This window comes from Grus americana, chromosome 5, assembly GCF_028858705.1.
Source record: "Grus americana isolate bGruAme1 chromosome 5, bGruAme1.mat, whole genome shotgun sequence".
Lineage (NCBI taxonomy): Eukaryota > Metazoa > Chordata > Aves > Gruiformes > Gruidae > Grus > Grus americana.
Genome location: NC_072856.1, coordinates 15,809,853 through 15,824,774, shown reverse-complemented (window position 1 = coordinate 15,824,774; position 14,922 = coordinate 15,809,853). Strand labels below are relative to the sequence as shown.

The window sequence follows — 14,922 nt, the reverse complement described above, 5'->3', positions numbered from 1 at the left end:
TTAAAGGGAGTATTTTAATGACAGAAAGAAAAAGGACAGCACCCGAGCATGTATAACTTGTTTAATATTATCCACATTTTTTCTTTGAGAGGAAATAATACCCAAGACAATTTATGTAGCACTCAGAAAATAATTTCCATACCAGCTCTTGTCAAAAATATGCTCTCAGAAAATAATATTAACTTGTGGCTTTAGTGCACACAACACAGCCAGCCCTGTAAAATGTACTACCATGCAGAAGGGAAAGCAGTATAAGCATTGATCTGTAAAGGTGCCCTAAAAAGAGTTCTTCAAAACTTAAATACTTACATTTCCTTTAAAAAAAAAGCCAGCAAAACATCAAATCACAAAAGCCAATTCAGCCTGTATCATCTACTTGATGATAGAAAAGCAGACTTCTCAGCCCAGTTACAAAAATACATTGATATTTTGTCATCATGTGGTTATATTGCCATGCTTATAACAGGTAGAAGTATGTCTCCTAATTAGTATGCCTGTTAAAATCAAGTTGCTCACCTTCTCTATAACCTCCTATCTTTGTGCTAGAACTGCCTGTATCTAGGCTGAGTAGCATTTTTCTCAATTTAACATGAACTTTTCGATCCTCAGAAGCCAATGACTTATGATAAGTTTTTCCTTGTTAACAAAGCATCTAATTACATTTACCTAGTTTACGTAATACAGCAACACAAATGTTACGGCCATTTCATATTATTTTTTCACTTCACCTCATGAGGAATAGCAGTTATATCCTCTAAAATGTTCATATTTCGGTGACACAATTATACAATAGAGTTTTCATTATGGAAAATTCAGTGACAAATATAGTGTCTGTTGATAAAGAGCACTATCTACAATGTATCATGTCTACAGTGATAGAAATAACTGAGCAAAATATTTCCAAAATAACACCACCAGCTATGTGTACATAATTTTACTTAAGGACTGGGTGATATTTATTGCATTTATTTTTCATGCCCTAGAGTTTTATCATTCAAATTTCTCAGTCCTGTGCACAATTCTACAAAGTATTTTTAAAGTAGCAGGTGTTTTCTCTGTTATAAATACCTACTTAGACATTTGACTGAAAACTGATCTTGGAGGCTATGTCATTAACTAAGTCTTCATGGACATAAAATTCTGCAGAGGGCTTAACCACCATTGCTTAATGTTGCTTTACCTCTTCCACTTAAGAAAGTTTATTAAAAGCAAGAACATGTAAAAAATGCATTATTGTTACTTTTAGACAGTTCAAATGGCTAGAACAACTACTCTTCAGCTTCTCACCTTTTTAAAACTAGTATTGAATTTAGGTTTTTTCCCCTTCTCCTAAACATGTTTCTTACAGAAGTTTTCTGCTCAGTAGGCTAGCACAGAAGGAAACAAAGAGTCTATTACCGTATCTTGAATTCTTGGGGGGAGGGGCAGATCTCAATCCACAAACATTTGCTCTTATGGTGGTTGATTTTGTTACCTGTTTGCAGTTATGTGGCATGTTTTTCTCTCTGCTGAGCTCTTCCCAGAAAGAGTAGGGAGAAAGCAGAAAGAAAAGTGACTCCTCTGCAAAGCCACAAACAAGAGCTACAAAGCAAACTTCCCTTTTCCTACCCTCAAATAGGCGAGCAAAAACCATGCACCCTAATTACATTTCAGCAACACACCATGAATGATATAGTTACATTTCCAAGATAAACCACATCCAAAAACCACTACTGAGTTGTAGCGATCTGATACAGCCAGCTCATTTACTTTTACTGAGCCGTGAAAAGGCTCCCACAAAGCGATTATTGCTTGATGAGCCAGACCAGACCTCAGCTTTCCTTGGAACAAGGATGCTTCATAGGACATGTAACTATTTCTGAACAAGCTGAAGCTCTAGCTACCATCTTCCCTCACGACTTAAAAACTTCAAACCCCAAGTTTCCTTTCGTTCATGAGTGGCACTCCCTATTGCCAGGATAAAACACACATTTAACGTTGTTTGAAGAAAAAGTCCTGAAGAATCACAAGGAATAGAACAGCCATCAGACATACTGACGGTATCGTTATAATGTACAGATATACTCAGGTAAGATATGAGAAACACGTTATCCTGATGACAACCAGAACACCCATTCCTCAGATCGACGCCGCCAACCACACCTCAGAAAACTCTCGCCAGGCGGCGGCGCAGCGCGGGAAAGCCAGACGCCATATTAGATCACGAGCGATGGCATCACGTCGTGTTTTCAGCCCTGGTCGCCCTGCGGTTCGAGGCAGCTGACTACGGGGAGGGGCTGCTCTCCTCAGGGGTAGGGGGGCTCCTCGGAGAAAAGCCGCACGTCCCAGTAGCCTCGTCCCCCCGAGGAGGCACCGCAGCCCTCTCCCCAGAATTCGGCCCCACCGTGCCCACCCGCCGCCCCTCACAGTGCCCGACCCGCGTCCCCTACCTGCGTCGCGGCAGCGAAGCCACCCCCTCTCCGAGGTCCCGCGGCGCTGCCTCGGCTGAGAGCAGGAGAACAAGGCAAGGTTTGCTCGGGCCCGGCAGCCCACCCCACCCGGCCCACCTCAGGGCTGCCGGCCGCCCGGCCGCGCGCTGCGGCGGCAAGGAAAGAACCCCGCTGTACCCCGACTGGCTCTTACCTGGGGAGTGGTAGGTCCTCGCCGACAGGGAGCTGCGCCCGGGCGCCCCACGGAGACAGAGCTGGAAGGCCAAGGAACCACATTAGTGATGGCCAGAACTGCTCTATCCTCCGTCCCGTCCCATCCCATCCCCGCGCCTTGCCCGACAAAAGGCTCACCCGGCGGTAGCCAGGCGCACAGGAGCGCCCCGAGGAGGAGCCGGGCCTCCATGCGGGCTGACAGGTGGCAGCTGCTTCCTACAGAACTACAGCCCTCACCGCCAACCGCTACCTGTGCCCTAAGCTCATCCCACCCTTCCAGGCGGGGCGGACAGGAGGTTTATCAGCCGCCTGCCCGCCCTCCGCCCCTGGTCCTTCCCCGAGCTCCCACCCCGGGCGCCGCCCCTCGCCTTGCAGCAGGGCTCCCAGCCCTATGCCGGTTACTGCCCCTACAACTGGGCGGCTTCGGCCCCGCTAACACTTCTCCCTAATTGCCTCGCGCGGGCGCTGACCTCGCCGGCTTCTCACGTTTGTTTCCGCTTTCCTGCCCTTCTGGGGTTTAGGAAACGATTAGTGTGACAGCTTCGCAGCAGGAGCTGAAACTTCCGCGGTGGGGTGCCGTGTGAGGCTGTGCCCCACCTCTAACGCGAACAAACCTGGGGCTTTGCCTTTGCTCCTGGTAATGTCGCACGACTGAAAACTGCTAGTTTGCGGAGAGGAGAGCTGCCGGCTTGTGCTGTGAGGCAGCAAACGTTGCCGATGCTTAACACGGAGCATTGGCCCCGATCCATTGAAACAGGTGTCAGAACTTGAGTAATGAAAAGCATAAGACATGAACTGAATGCAGCATGCAGCTAATGTGTATGGATTATTTCCATAGCTTCTGATAACTTCTTTTTTACTATAAATTCACACTCTTGAATTGGGAGCTGTGGACCCTTTTCCAGGTTTTTTATTCTTTTTTTTTCTTGTGATTAAATTTGCTATTTTCCCTTGCTTCCATTATTTTTCTTCCCTTTTCTCTTCCCTCTTCCTATTGCTGTTCACTTTTTTCTGTTCTTTTCCCTTTCCCATCTGCTGCCTCTCTCCCTGTCATTCTTCAGGTTTGCGTATCTTATAACAGAAGCTTTAGAAGCTGCCCATACCAGGTGAGAAACTGTCTCAGATGAAAAGGACCTTTTCTGACTGCTTTGGGAAGTCTGTTAACAGTAAGTCATTAAAAAGATCTCTTTTCTGCCTTTGTAATTTCTCCCTGTGGATTGTGTTTCTTGGTGCAACAAGTGTTTCATTTCTAATGAAATGATGGAAAACTAGTGATGTTTTCACTAAGAATTCTGTTCTTTCCTGTAAATGTTGGATGGAGAATGTGTATGAGAGAAAAGTGAGACAGAAAAGATATTCTTTAACTTCAGCGCATCTTTTCCCAATAACCCCAAACAGATTTTTTTAATTATGTGCTAGCCTCAGCCTGTAGCAGAGCCTATGTATTCTGAATGCACCACACACTTGGCTTTGGTGCACTTTCTCTGATCCTGATTACATGAATGGAAGTAGACAAAGCAGATCAAAAGCAACAGGAATCAGATTACACAACACACATTTTAATGTATTTCTTTGCCTACTAAATGAGCTGCCCGCTTTATTCATTTTTCCTTAGTGACACAAATAGCAAACAATAACTGAAGCTAGTTTAAAGCTAATTTAGATGCAATTTGATTTCCTGCTATGAAAGATTTAATTATCCAAAATTAATAAACAGTCATAATTGTACCATCTTTTAATATGACATATTTTAAGTAATGGATACTTCAGAACCATCTCATAAATTTTCTGATTATCAAACTTCCAGTTTGATGGGAGCATGGGATAGCTTTGTGGGTTTGTTTGCTTTGTATTTATGCACAGTAGTGCACAGGGATTCATGTAACAGAGCAGACTAACAGCCCACCAATTTATTATCCTTTCTGTGGTGTGTCCTCTACCTGATGATGCAGAGCAGTTTTCACATCACCAAATGAAGTTAATTGCACAATATTTTACTACATGGAGGAGTTTCTGACCTTGGGAAAATTTATCTATATGATAAAAAAATTTACTTTCTTTCAAATGTACATAATTTTGAGCTTGTAAAAGATCTATTCCTGTAAAGTTTTCTAGAAATGATTGAAAGATATAAATGACTGTTATAGTCTATATGTAAATTTAAAGAAAACACACATGGTATTTTATGTGTCCTTTAAATTTCATGTATCTCCTTCCTTCTCTTTTCAAATATAATACAATTTTGTTTTGCATACGCAGGGAAGAAATTCTGTGGTTGTCTGTCTAATGCTTAGATAGAATAGCTTTTCAATATTTTGTGGTACTAGAACTTAGGTAGAAGACGTTATTTGTGTACTAGTAGCTGCAATTCTAAGAGAAAGTTGTTTTCTGAAAACAGGTTTTGTATTTGTACACAGGCTTAAAATGCATTCCTCTCTTATTCCTGACACCTGATATGAGAAATGGGTAGCATATGTACCACTGAAATGTTCCGATATAGCAAAGCCATCTTCTGAAAGGGGTAAGAGGAGCTTCTAAAGGAGCTGGTGTAGCTTAGGAAGGTTATCACACAGAAATAATTAAACAGATTCCAGTTTGTATTTGGCGGTATGGAATTTTTTTATCACGTCTTTATATGTATTCATGCAAGTTTCCACTCTGTTGGAAGGAGGAGCAGGTAAGCTACCTGTGCTTAAGTAAACCCTGTTCTCTCCAGAGTGATGTGGGTAAAGCTGATTCTGCAGGGAGACTAAAGGACATAGGTTAGCAGGTTACTTCCACTTGCTTCCAGCCTTGATTGCAGAAGTCTTTATTATTGTGTACTACATTAGGGAAAGTGGGAGAAGACAAAATTACCTGAAAGAGATTAGTCTGAAATAGGCTTCTTTTCAGGTACTCTGAGCTTGATTCTTATGCAGTTAGTCACAGTAGGCATGTCAGAGGCTACATTTCTAAGCAACAGTATTCTGTGAGTGGGAAAGGCAGGTGGAAATTTGACTTAGACAGCAATACATCAGATTCACCCTCCTTACATAAAAATTAAAAAATTGAGATTATTTGCAGTAGAGCAATTTACTGAAGCAAATTATTCTTTTTTTTTTTCCCTCTCCAGGTGTTAGCATGCTTTAAAATTCACAGCTTCGCGCTTTTCTCAAATAGTAGGGCTAGTGACATACATACCTACAACTACAAAAGAGAAGTTTGGATGTCAGCTCCATGCTGTATGAGAAGCACCAGTTGTAAAAATCAGCCCAGGGAAAAGACGGGTGGTGCACGGCCAGGTAACACACCGGGGGAGGGGGACTTTTATTTTTCTTTTACTTTTTTCTTTCTCTTTTGCTTTGGCCTTAAACAACCAAAGCCTGGGGTCGCAGGGAGGTTATCGCTACCCGGCGGCTACCTAATGCAGCGAGGTTGGGGAGCGGCGGCGGCGGAGGACGGGGATGTTGTAGGTGGTGGCAGGCGACAGCGACGGGCGCGCCTCCTACCGCCCCGGGGCGCGGCCTCGCTGGCGCAGCCGCTCCGCGTACTGCCCGCACCCTCCCAGCGTCCGCACCCCGCGCACCATGGAGCGCCGGGTCGCCCGTGAATTCCGGCACAAGGTAAGAGAGCGGAGCCCACGGACACCCGGGGTCGCTTCACTGGCCGACCGCAGGCTGTGGGCAGAGGCGCTCCCCCGCGGCCTGTGAGGGAGGCGAAGCTCCGGGCTGGGGCACGGCTCCTGGCGCCGGGAAGGCCTGGGGCGTGCTGCCGGCGCTGCCCGCGGTTGAGCGCTGCCAGAGTGACCGACGGGGAAGGGAGAAGCTTGGGGAAGTTGGTGCTGCCGTGCCAGTCGCGCGGAAAAGCGGGCGGCAACCTCCTGTGAGAGGGTGGTTGTAAAACTTAAAAAGCTTTAAAAGGGAGAAAGAGAAGAGGAAGAACGTTCCCCAATGCATGAGCTTTTTCAGGGCTTGATACAATTTATTTTATTTTAATAAAATGTAAAAAATGTTATACCTAGTCCAGTTCAGGGGAGGCAAAAGTGCAGGTGCTGAAGTCCAGGCCCAGGCAGTTCCCCTTTGCACTCCTGTGCGCTGCCAGCCGCTGCTCGGAAGACTTCAGTTCCACCTTAACATTTACAAGTGCAATTGTACATGTGCAGTCATGTGTAAATGCACTTGATACATGGAGCGACTCAGTCTGCCTGACACGTCATTTTGTCATTTACCTAGCTAAATAAGTGTGCAGCAAAGTTCAAAATTGTATGAGCAGAGTAAGCTCAAAAAGCTTAAGGAAAGAAGGGGAGGAAATTGTTTACACATCCAAGAGATGTTTTTCCATAGCCGTTTAAGACTCTCTCAGACTAAAGTTTTCAGTACTGTTGTGTGGTGCTTTTTCTGTGGGAAAGGTTGGTTGTTTTTGTTGTCAGCTAGGGAATGGAGTTTCTTCAGAGCAGTGTAATGTGTTTTATAGAAGTATCACCTGGTAATAAAGCCATTAACTGAAGAATCATTATAATGTGGTAGAAAGGCTGTGAAAAAAAAAAACATCTATATGACAAACTGAAGTTCAAAAACATTAAGGACCTGCACACTCCATAGTGATGACTGTAGACATCTAGCAAGTTATTTCTGCCTTGCTACCTATTACTGTATAGTTCAACAGTGGGTTGTGCAACCTATCTATAAAGACTCTGGTTCCTAGGTGGATGGTTACCACCTTGAACTTTAAACCTTTTCCCTTTCATTGCTGCTATAATTCATAAATCATTACGTTACCCCTGATAACGTAAGAGTTATTGTCAGTGTTTTGTTGATGCAAATAAGTAGGATGCATGTCTGAGTGAAAACTTTATCTGAGTAAAAGGATACTGGAACAGGTCTTTTCTTTAAATTATTTTGTATCATCCTGCTTCTAGTGGCTTCTGTGGCAATTTTAATGTCTTGGATACTTTTTCTGTGTCAAAACAGTGAAAATGCTTAGCCACAGAATCTGAGTTTTCTCAATTATTTGCTGTTTTCATATTATTTTTTTTCTTAGTAATTTTAATCAGTTATCCCTATCAAGCAAGCAGCAATGCAAAATACATAATATATGCAAATATATTGTCCAGTTCTTCTGTTTCTCTCAATAGTTTTTCAAAGGCTGCATAGTTTAAATAGAACTTTATATTATTCTTTGAAAGCTGACAGATTGGGCTAGTGCTACAGTAGTGCATTACTGTAATCTGAACTTTTTCCACACCAAAAAGTGCTTTTTATTCCCACAAGTTCTACTGAATAAACATATATAGACTTGTTGCCAGATTTGATTTTTCTTTTGTACGTAGGTACAGTTTTTGTGATGACTCCTTATTAATTTCTGTGAAAAACAGTGCAATTTGTATAGTGAGAAACAGAGCATAAGCAACTCTTTAGTTGTGTTCTAGGATTGTAAATTACACAACTGCTGTGAACATACCCTTATATAATCACAGAAAGGCTGAGTTTGGAAGCAACCTCTGGAGGTCATCTCCAAGTGAGAGCTCCAACCCCCTGCTCAAGCAGGGCCACCTAGAGCAGGTTGCCCAGGACCCTGTCCAGATGTGGGGTTTTTTAATATTCTTGGTGTAAAAGCTGTGAAATCATCTATCCCATACCTCTACAGTTATTTTCTCCAGAAACAGGGAGATACTAAAATACTTCTCTGATGCAGATTATACCATGTCATCACTGATTTTTTTAATTTATTTTTTTCTTTAACATGTAGGGGCATGATCTTTTAGGAATTAGGAAATTGGAGTCAGCTCTTAGAAGCTGTTGATAAGCATAGGTAAAGTGTATGTCTAAAGTAAGTCTCTGTCCCAAGGACTTAATGAATTACGAAAATGGTAAGAGATGCAGGTGGCTACAATGAAGTGAAAACTGGTGAAATAGAAGACAGCAGGAGAATAAGGACCTCATTAGAGAGACGACCCAGGAAGATTAACCCAGCTGTAGCATTCTGAATAGATAAGAAGTCACTTGGGTGTTTGTTTTTGTCAGAGCACAAGGAAGTTGTTGGTGGCAGGGTGAGAAGTGTAGGGATCAAACAGGAAGACTGAATGTTTTGTGAGAAGAAGTGGGAGAATTTAGATATGGCCCTCCAGTTCCTGACAGGACGTGGGAAACATGTCCGGCTAGGTTATTAGGAGAAAAATCTGATGTTGTTCCTGGTTGCTTTCCTAATTAGGAGAACAGATGATGATGGTTTTGCTCTTTGCTATGTACTGTTGATGTGCTTAAACATTTAGTGTTCTTCATGAGGGTCTGCTCATACAGTACCTTAACTAGCACTGGGGATTGAGTTCTGTATACCAGAACCAAAGCTCATTTGTATGTTGTATTTTTCCTGACGGGGAAGGGAGAAAATAGGTGTTGGACTTAGTTTTACATGTATCGCCTTGAGTCTGTCTACAGTATTGGTGAACCAGTCAGTTTTGATTGCAACCATTTTATTTCCTTTTAAGGTAGACTTTTCCTTCTGTGTTTTGAAATTCACTGTGAATAACTTGGTTTACTCAGTAGTGTTACTGTCAAGCAATCTTGTCCTGCATGTAGCTTTTTGGCCTTTAGGTGTTTTGAAAGTGTCCTTTTCCAGAGGAGACAAGTAATAGAAAATGACCTGTATGTGGAGTCTTGCTGGCTTTAGAGAGCCAAAGGGACAAAGGAAATATGAAACACCTATTTAGTTTAGAATATAATGCAAACCATTGCAAACCTAGAAAGAAGGGGCCTTTTGTTAAGCATGCAAATAGGTCCTCAGACTTCACATCACAGTAATATTAGCCTTTAGGTCAGATGTAAATTGTTTTCCTAAACATTAAACTTGACCAAATGTAAAACTAATGTGATGTGACCCCTCACTGCAAGTAAGGTCAGCAGGGGTTTCATCGTTACTGAATATAAATTGAACTCCTCATATGAGAATTCTTGAGTGGATTTTTTTTGCTTTATTTTATTGTAGTTATCCAAGAGCAGGCATAGTAATATGACACTGGTTTAAGTAAATGCACTGTTAGCGGGGGAGGAAAGAATAACTAGCAAGTTCTATCAGTTAAGAGCTGGAGCAAAGAGGAACAGTAGCATAGCAGTTTGCATAATGTTATAAGTGAACTGAAATCAGTGGTTTGGATGACAGAACATAGACTATAATCATCTCAGTGCAGTGGTTTTATCTGTGACAGCATGTACTATATTAATGAATGGCCAAAAAGGTTTCTGAAAACATTTGTTCAACAGTACAGTGATTATCAGGTAAGGCAAATATCATATTATTGTAATAATATTACTCCTGAGGGGAAATCTAGCATACAGAGTATATCAGTATTTACCACCTTGCCTAATTGTTGTAATACTAATTTTAGAAAGTCTTGTTACAAGTTTCACATTGTGAGGTAATACTCTGTTGCAAAAATGTGTTTATCTTGGGGAGAAAAAAAAGAAGTCTTTCCCTATCAAAATCTTTGCTCTATGGCTTAAGAATTTGTGGAAGTCCTGTGTGTTCAACATTTGTGGCTATTTAGTCAGAAATTTACAATCATGTCCTTGGGTTTTCAGGTTAATCTACTAATTGACAATGAAGCAGAGAAGGATTACCTTTATGATGTGCTGCGGATGTACCACCAGTAAGATCTGGCTTTATATATGTTTGTGTAGAATTTTACTAACGTTTTTAAATGTGAAGAGTGAATATTCAAGATTTCAAGTTGTCTTTTTATATGCTACTAGAAAAGTAGTTGAAGTAATAGGGTTTTATTCTGTTTAATGAAGTCTTATACTTTTACAGTGTAGCTGCAGACAAGGAAGGAACATGTCTGTAATAACCCATAAAGTTACTTTGGTTTTATGACTGGGCAGTTTTGTAAAAGAATTTGGTGGATTTGTATTGGAGGGGAGGGAAACACTGGGATGATAAAACTGTTCTTAGGGAACAGGAAGAGAGCCTTAATCAAATTCATTAATATTTCCAGATAATGCTTATTTATTTGCAACAGAGGTTTTAATTGAGTTTGCTTTTCAAAGATTTTTGCTAACTATTCAGATAAAAATTTATTTGCAGCTGTTATCTGAAAGCTGAAAAAAATTAGTCTGGGAATCTGTTTGGCATGTTTAAAAACTCTGGTTTATTACAACATAATGGGGAAAAAAAAAAAAGTAAGGTGATAGGCCTATTACCAATCCTTTTACTGAACTGATTTAAACTGCAGTTGCTTAGGACCTATATCGTTGCAAATGAGATCAGCATCTGATCCGTTGTTTTTCAAAGAATATGAGAATGTATTTTCCACTCATCATAGACAAGTGGCTCTGACAGACATTGTTTCCATTCATATCTTAATAGCATCTCAGCTGAGTGAAATGTAGATGTTTCCATCTGATGTTTGCACTAAGCTGTAGTTATGGATGTATTCAGCTGCATATCTGATTCAGTTTCACTCAGGTCTGTCTAATTGCTTCTCCATTCATAAAGCCTGTTGTTTGGAAAGCTGGTTGATTCAGTAGCTCTGAATTATTTAAAATCTTCTTGCAGTTACAAAACTAACAATGCATATAGTAATTTTTCTTCAATTTCCAAAATTGCAATGACTTTAGCAAAATTTCCAATATCTCTGTGAACGTATGTTGATGATATATCAAATTTTGGAATACATTATAAAGTATTTCAGGGCAAAAGTATGTGCAATTCCTATTAGAGTTAACATTTAATGTGTGCTTCACTGTGAATAGCATTTCCAAAAGTATTTGACTTCTAATCCCATGTAACGTGCATTCCTGATTTGTATTTTCAGTGCTTATGCGTCAGAAATACTGTATGCCAGGAAATGTAAATTATAAGAGAGGGACCAGCAAATAATATAGACTAAGTTTAACGATGTTGTGTAGGAATAGTTCCACTGAACCTTAGGGAGCTGTTCCTCCACTCTTGCAGCTGGGTAGCAAAGTATATTTTCTAGACATTTAACTATCTCAGTCCTGACAATATCAAGAAGACGACTTTGCATAGCTCTCATAAAACAGATGTTCATAGTGGTTTAACTTCTGTAGATTTTCTTTATTGGTTGATGGCCCTTCAATTTTTTGGGGGGAAAAAAAAATTAACACTTAAGTCTTTGCTCTAGCTACTGAGCATCATGATTTATTTCCTGGTTCAAAACAACTTGTCAGTCCCCTGAGTTCAGGAGAGGAAGGAGCTTGTAGCCTAGATTCACTTAGGATTGCTAACTAGTAAGGAAAGAAAAATCTAGTAGACAGGTATATCTGATCAGGAAAGTTATTTCCAAATGGTTCCATAAATCTTTTGGGGACTCTGAAATTAAAGGTGTCATCTATAAAAGTGATGTGCATGACCTTAAAAGATAAAGGCAATATATAGGAAATTTCAGTTATTTTGAAGGAGGTAGTTGTTATTCCTCTTTACTTACACAAAGTTTGCTTTCTCAGAGGATAATTTGCTTTGGTTAAACCAATGTCTGCATAAATAACTTTTCTAGTAGGTTGAATGCAAATGTTGAAGCTACATGTACAGCAAGTTATTAAATTATGCTTTGTGTTGATTACCTGTGCCTGTTTTCTCACTGTGTTTTTGTAGATCTATGAATCTCCCAGTGCTTGTGGGGGACCTAAAACTTGTGATTAATGAACCAAGCAGATTGCCTCTATTTGATGCTATCCGCCCACTTATCCCATTAAAACACCAGGTGGAATACGATCAGCTTACACCCAAAAGATCACGGTAAGAGAATGCAGAACAATGCAGCTAACTTAAAAGACAAGCAGGAAATACTGACTGAGTTTTCAGACAAATCCCAAGTAAAATATCAGTCACCTGTGTAGAGCTGGGCATAATTTTACTTTTGTTATATTTGCTAGAAGTACAGTTTTGAGCTAGCTGAAATTGTTTGCCAAGTAGTTTAGTAAAAGCAGCATAAGGGAGTCAAAACCAATGCTTTCTAGTTGAAACAATCTTTTCTAATTTTTTTTCTGCATTTAATAATAAAAAAGTCTTATAGCTCTAACCCTCTAGAAGCAGAGAACTTCAGTGGTTGCAGATGTCTTTTCTTATAAAAAATACTTGATGGCTAACACACATCTGTCCAAACTTCAGTCAACTTGCTTTTTTCATGCTTAAATGTTACAGGAGAAAAATAATGTGTAGCTTTCATATGAAACATTATTGCCACAAAGTGTTATGCAGCGGAATAGTCAAGTATCTTCCATTTTTGCAGAAAGCTGAAAGAGGTGAGATTGGATCGTTTGCATCCTGAAGGACTGGGAATAAGTGTGAGAGGTGGAGTGGAATTTAGCTGTGGCCTCTTCATCTCCCAGCTAGTTAAAGGAGGACAGGCAGACAATGTTGGACTTCAGGTAATAAAATTACATTCATGACTACTGTGCTGCAAATAGCCTTTTGCTGCAATGTTAGGGAAGTGAGCAGTAAGAATTGTTCTTTAATATTTAGAAATAGCTATTGCTAAGGTATTCTTTGTCACTTGTAATAGGATTCATAAAATGTGTAAGTCAATGCCATAGTAAATACCATTATACCAATGGTGAATCAAATTATTAAAATTGTTCTTTTCATCAATTTTAATGATATGGAAACCTTTTTTCCTATTTGGGATATGATAACTCATGAAGATAAAAGGGCTTTCTAGAGCGTTTATACTTCATGAGTAGCAACAGTTAAATGTAAACAGATGGAAAGAAAGATCTCTAACTAGACAGTGGAAGAGTGTTTTAAGTTGCCAATTTGTGATTAAAAATAGAACAGAGCGTATAAATACTAAAAAATGTTAATTCCACCTTGCACAGATATAATTTGTGTAATGAAGTGTTTATTTGAACTTCATGTAGAAATTGTGGGGGTTTTGGTTTATGCAATGGAAGAACATAAAAGAATGAACCTATTTTTAACCGTTTCCAGTATCCTTTGTACCACAGAGAATCGCACTTTCAGTGATTAAATTTTAGTTACATGAACTGTAACAAGGTTGGCAAAAATAATTATGTATAGAAACACATTTTTTTCTAAATCAGTACTTATGCAATTTGCATTGATTAAATTTTGGGTGGTTTTTTTTGGATGTGTCATTTCTTGCTTGTATATATCTTAGTGAAGAGAGAAGTGAGCAGCTGCTATGGCAAATGTTTGCACCTTTCTATGCTTTCAAAGCTGATAATGTGTATCAAAGGTCTGTGTTTCTGAGTAGAAAGGCTGATATGCCTGGCTAATTTCAATTTGTCAACTCTGAATAGTTGCTGGAAGTATTGACGTTTAAGGCTTATATTTAATACTAGTCCAAAATGTATTAGACTGGCAAGATTCATTACAGTGTTTAATTAAACTAATGTGTATTGTAGATATGCTTCAGTGTAACCCCATGACTCTATTAAATTAAAAAAAAAAAAAAAGTCTGTTTGTAAGGCAGTCAAAGTTAGGTTTCCATGTTTGTGTAATTCACACTGAGAGCTTTCTAAAGTTTAAGTAAATGTGCTTGTCTGTTTGCATACATGCATGTGCCCTTTTGTTTGTGCATTCATAGCTATATATCACATTGACTAATTCAGAATCACTACTGAATTAGTCAGTCCCACCTTCTGGCAGCCTGCTCTGAACAGGCACAGAACCAGCTCCCTGGATGCTTTTAGAAGCTCCTCCTTAGAACAAACCCACAAATTCTGTATTTAGTTAGAATTGAGAGAGTGGTATAGGATACCACAAACCCTGTGCTGGATGTCTCGGTGGCCTGCTTTAAGCGTGGGATTTGCCAGTGGGTGACTCCAGAAAAGGGCACTGATGCACCTTCCAGGGTTTGCACTACAAAAGCTTGTGTATCTTGTGGACTATGTTATATAGTTAAGAATGGGACACATAGACAAGAGAGTTGTTCCTGGATTGTGATCAGCTCAGTAGAGAGATTCTAGCTGCATCCTTCCTCCACTGTTAGAAAACTGACAAAAAGACAAAGACTAGTCACTTATATGACTTGAAAAGATCTCCTGGAAAATTCTGGAAGGCATTAATGATGCTGAGCAATAAAGGACTTAATAGCCGCTGTCTTAAACCGTCATGCTAGTACATTCATCTTAATGCTGTGTTGCAGCTCTGCTTGTTTCAGACTAACATTTTGACATGATTAATGGATAAGGAGCAATGCTCAGTTGTTACGTGCTCAGAGTTGTTATGTGCTCAGAGTTATGCACTGTAAGAATGTCAATTTTAATTTTTTTTCCTCAGTATGCAAAAAAGCACTGCTGGTTTCCTGTAACAGGCCATTGTA

General features: G+C 40.1%; 2 protein-coding genes across 4 annotated transcripts in view; one reads left to right on the top strand and one right to left on the bottom strand.

The window, feature by feature from the left end:
• Positions 1-2,897, bottom strand: part of OTOG (otogelin) — a 114,454-nt gene extending 111,557 nt beyond the window's left edge. The window contains exons 1-3 of the mRNA XM_054826090.1: positions 2,781-2,897; positions 2,623-2,683; positions 2,430-2,484 (exon numbers count right to left, since the gene is read on the bottom strand). Of these exons, the coding sequence (XP_054682065.1) occupies positions 2,430-2,484; positions 2,623-2,683; positions 2,781-2,832 (168 nt within the window). The 5' untranslated portion in view covers positions 2,833-2,897. The remainder of the gene's footprint in view (positions 1-2,429; positions 2,485-2,622; positions 2,684-2,780) is intronic.
• A 3,228-nt stretch (positions 2,898-6,125) lies between these two features.
• USH1C (USH1 protein network component harmonin) overlaps positions 6,126-14,922 on the top strand; it is a 51,011-nt gene continuing 42,214 nt past the window's right edge. For all 3 annotated transcript variants that reach the window (XM_054827555.1, XM_054827556.1, XM_054827557.1), the window contains exons 1-4: positions 6,126-6,244; positions 10,199-10,266; positions 12,231-12,374; positions 12,868-13,006. In XM_054827555.1, coding sequence (XP_054683530.1) covers positions 6,209-6,244; positions 10,199-10,266; positions 12,231-12,374; positions 12,868-13,006 — 387 coding nt within the window. In that variant the 5' untranslated portion in view covers positions 6,126-6,208. The remainder of the gene's footprint in view (positions 6,245-10,198; positions 10,267-12,230; positions 12,375-12,867; positions 13,007-14,922) is intronic.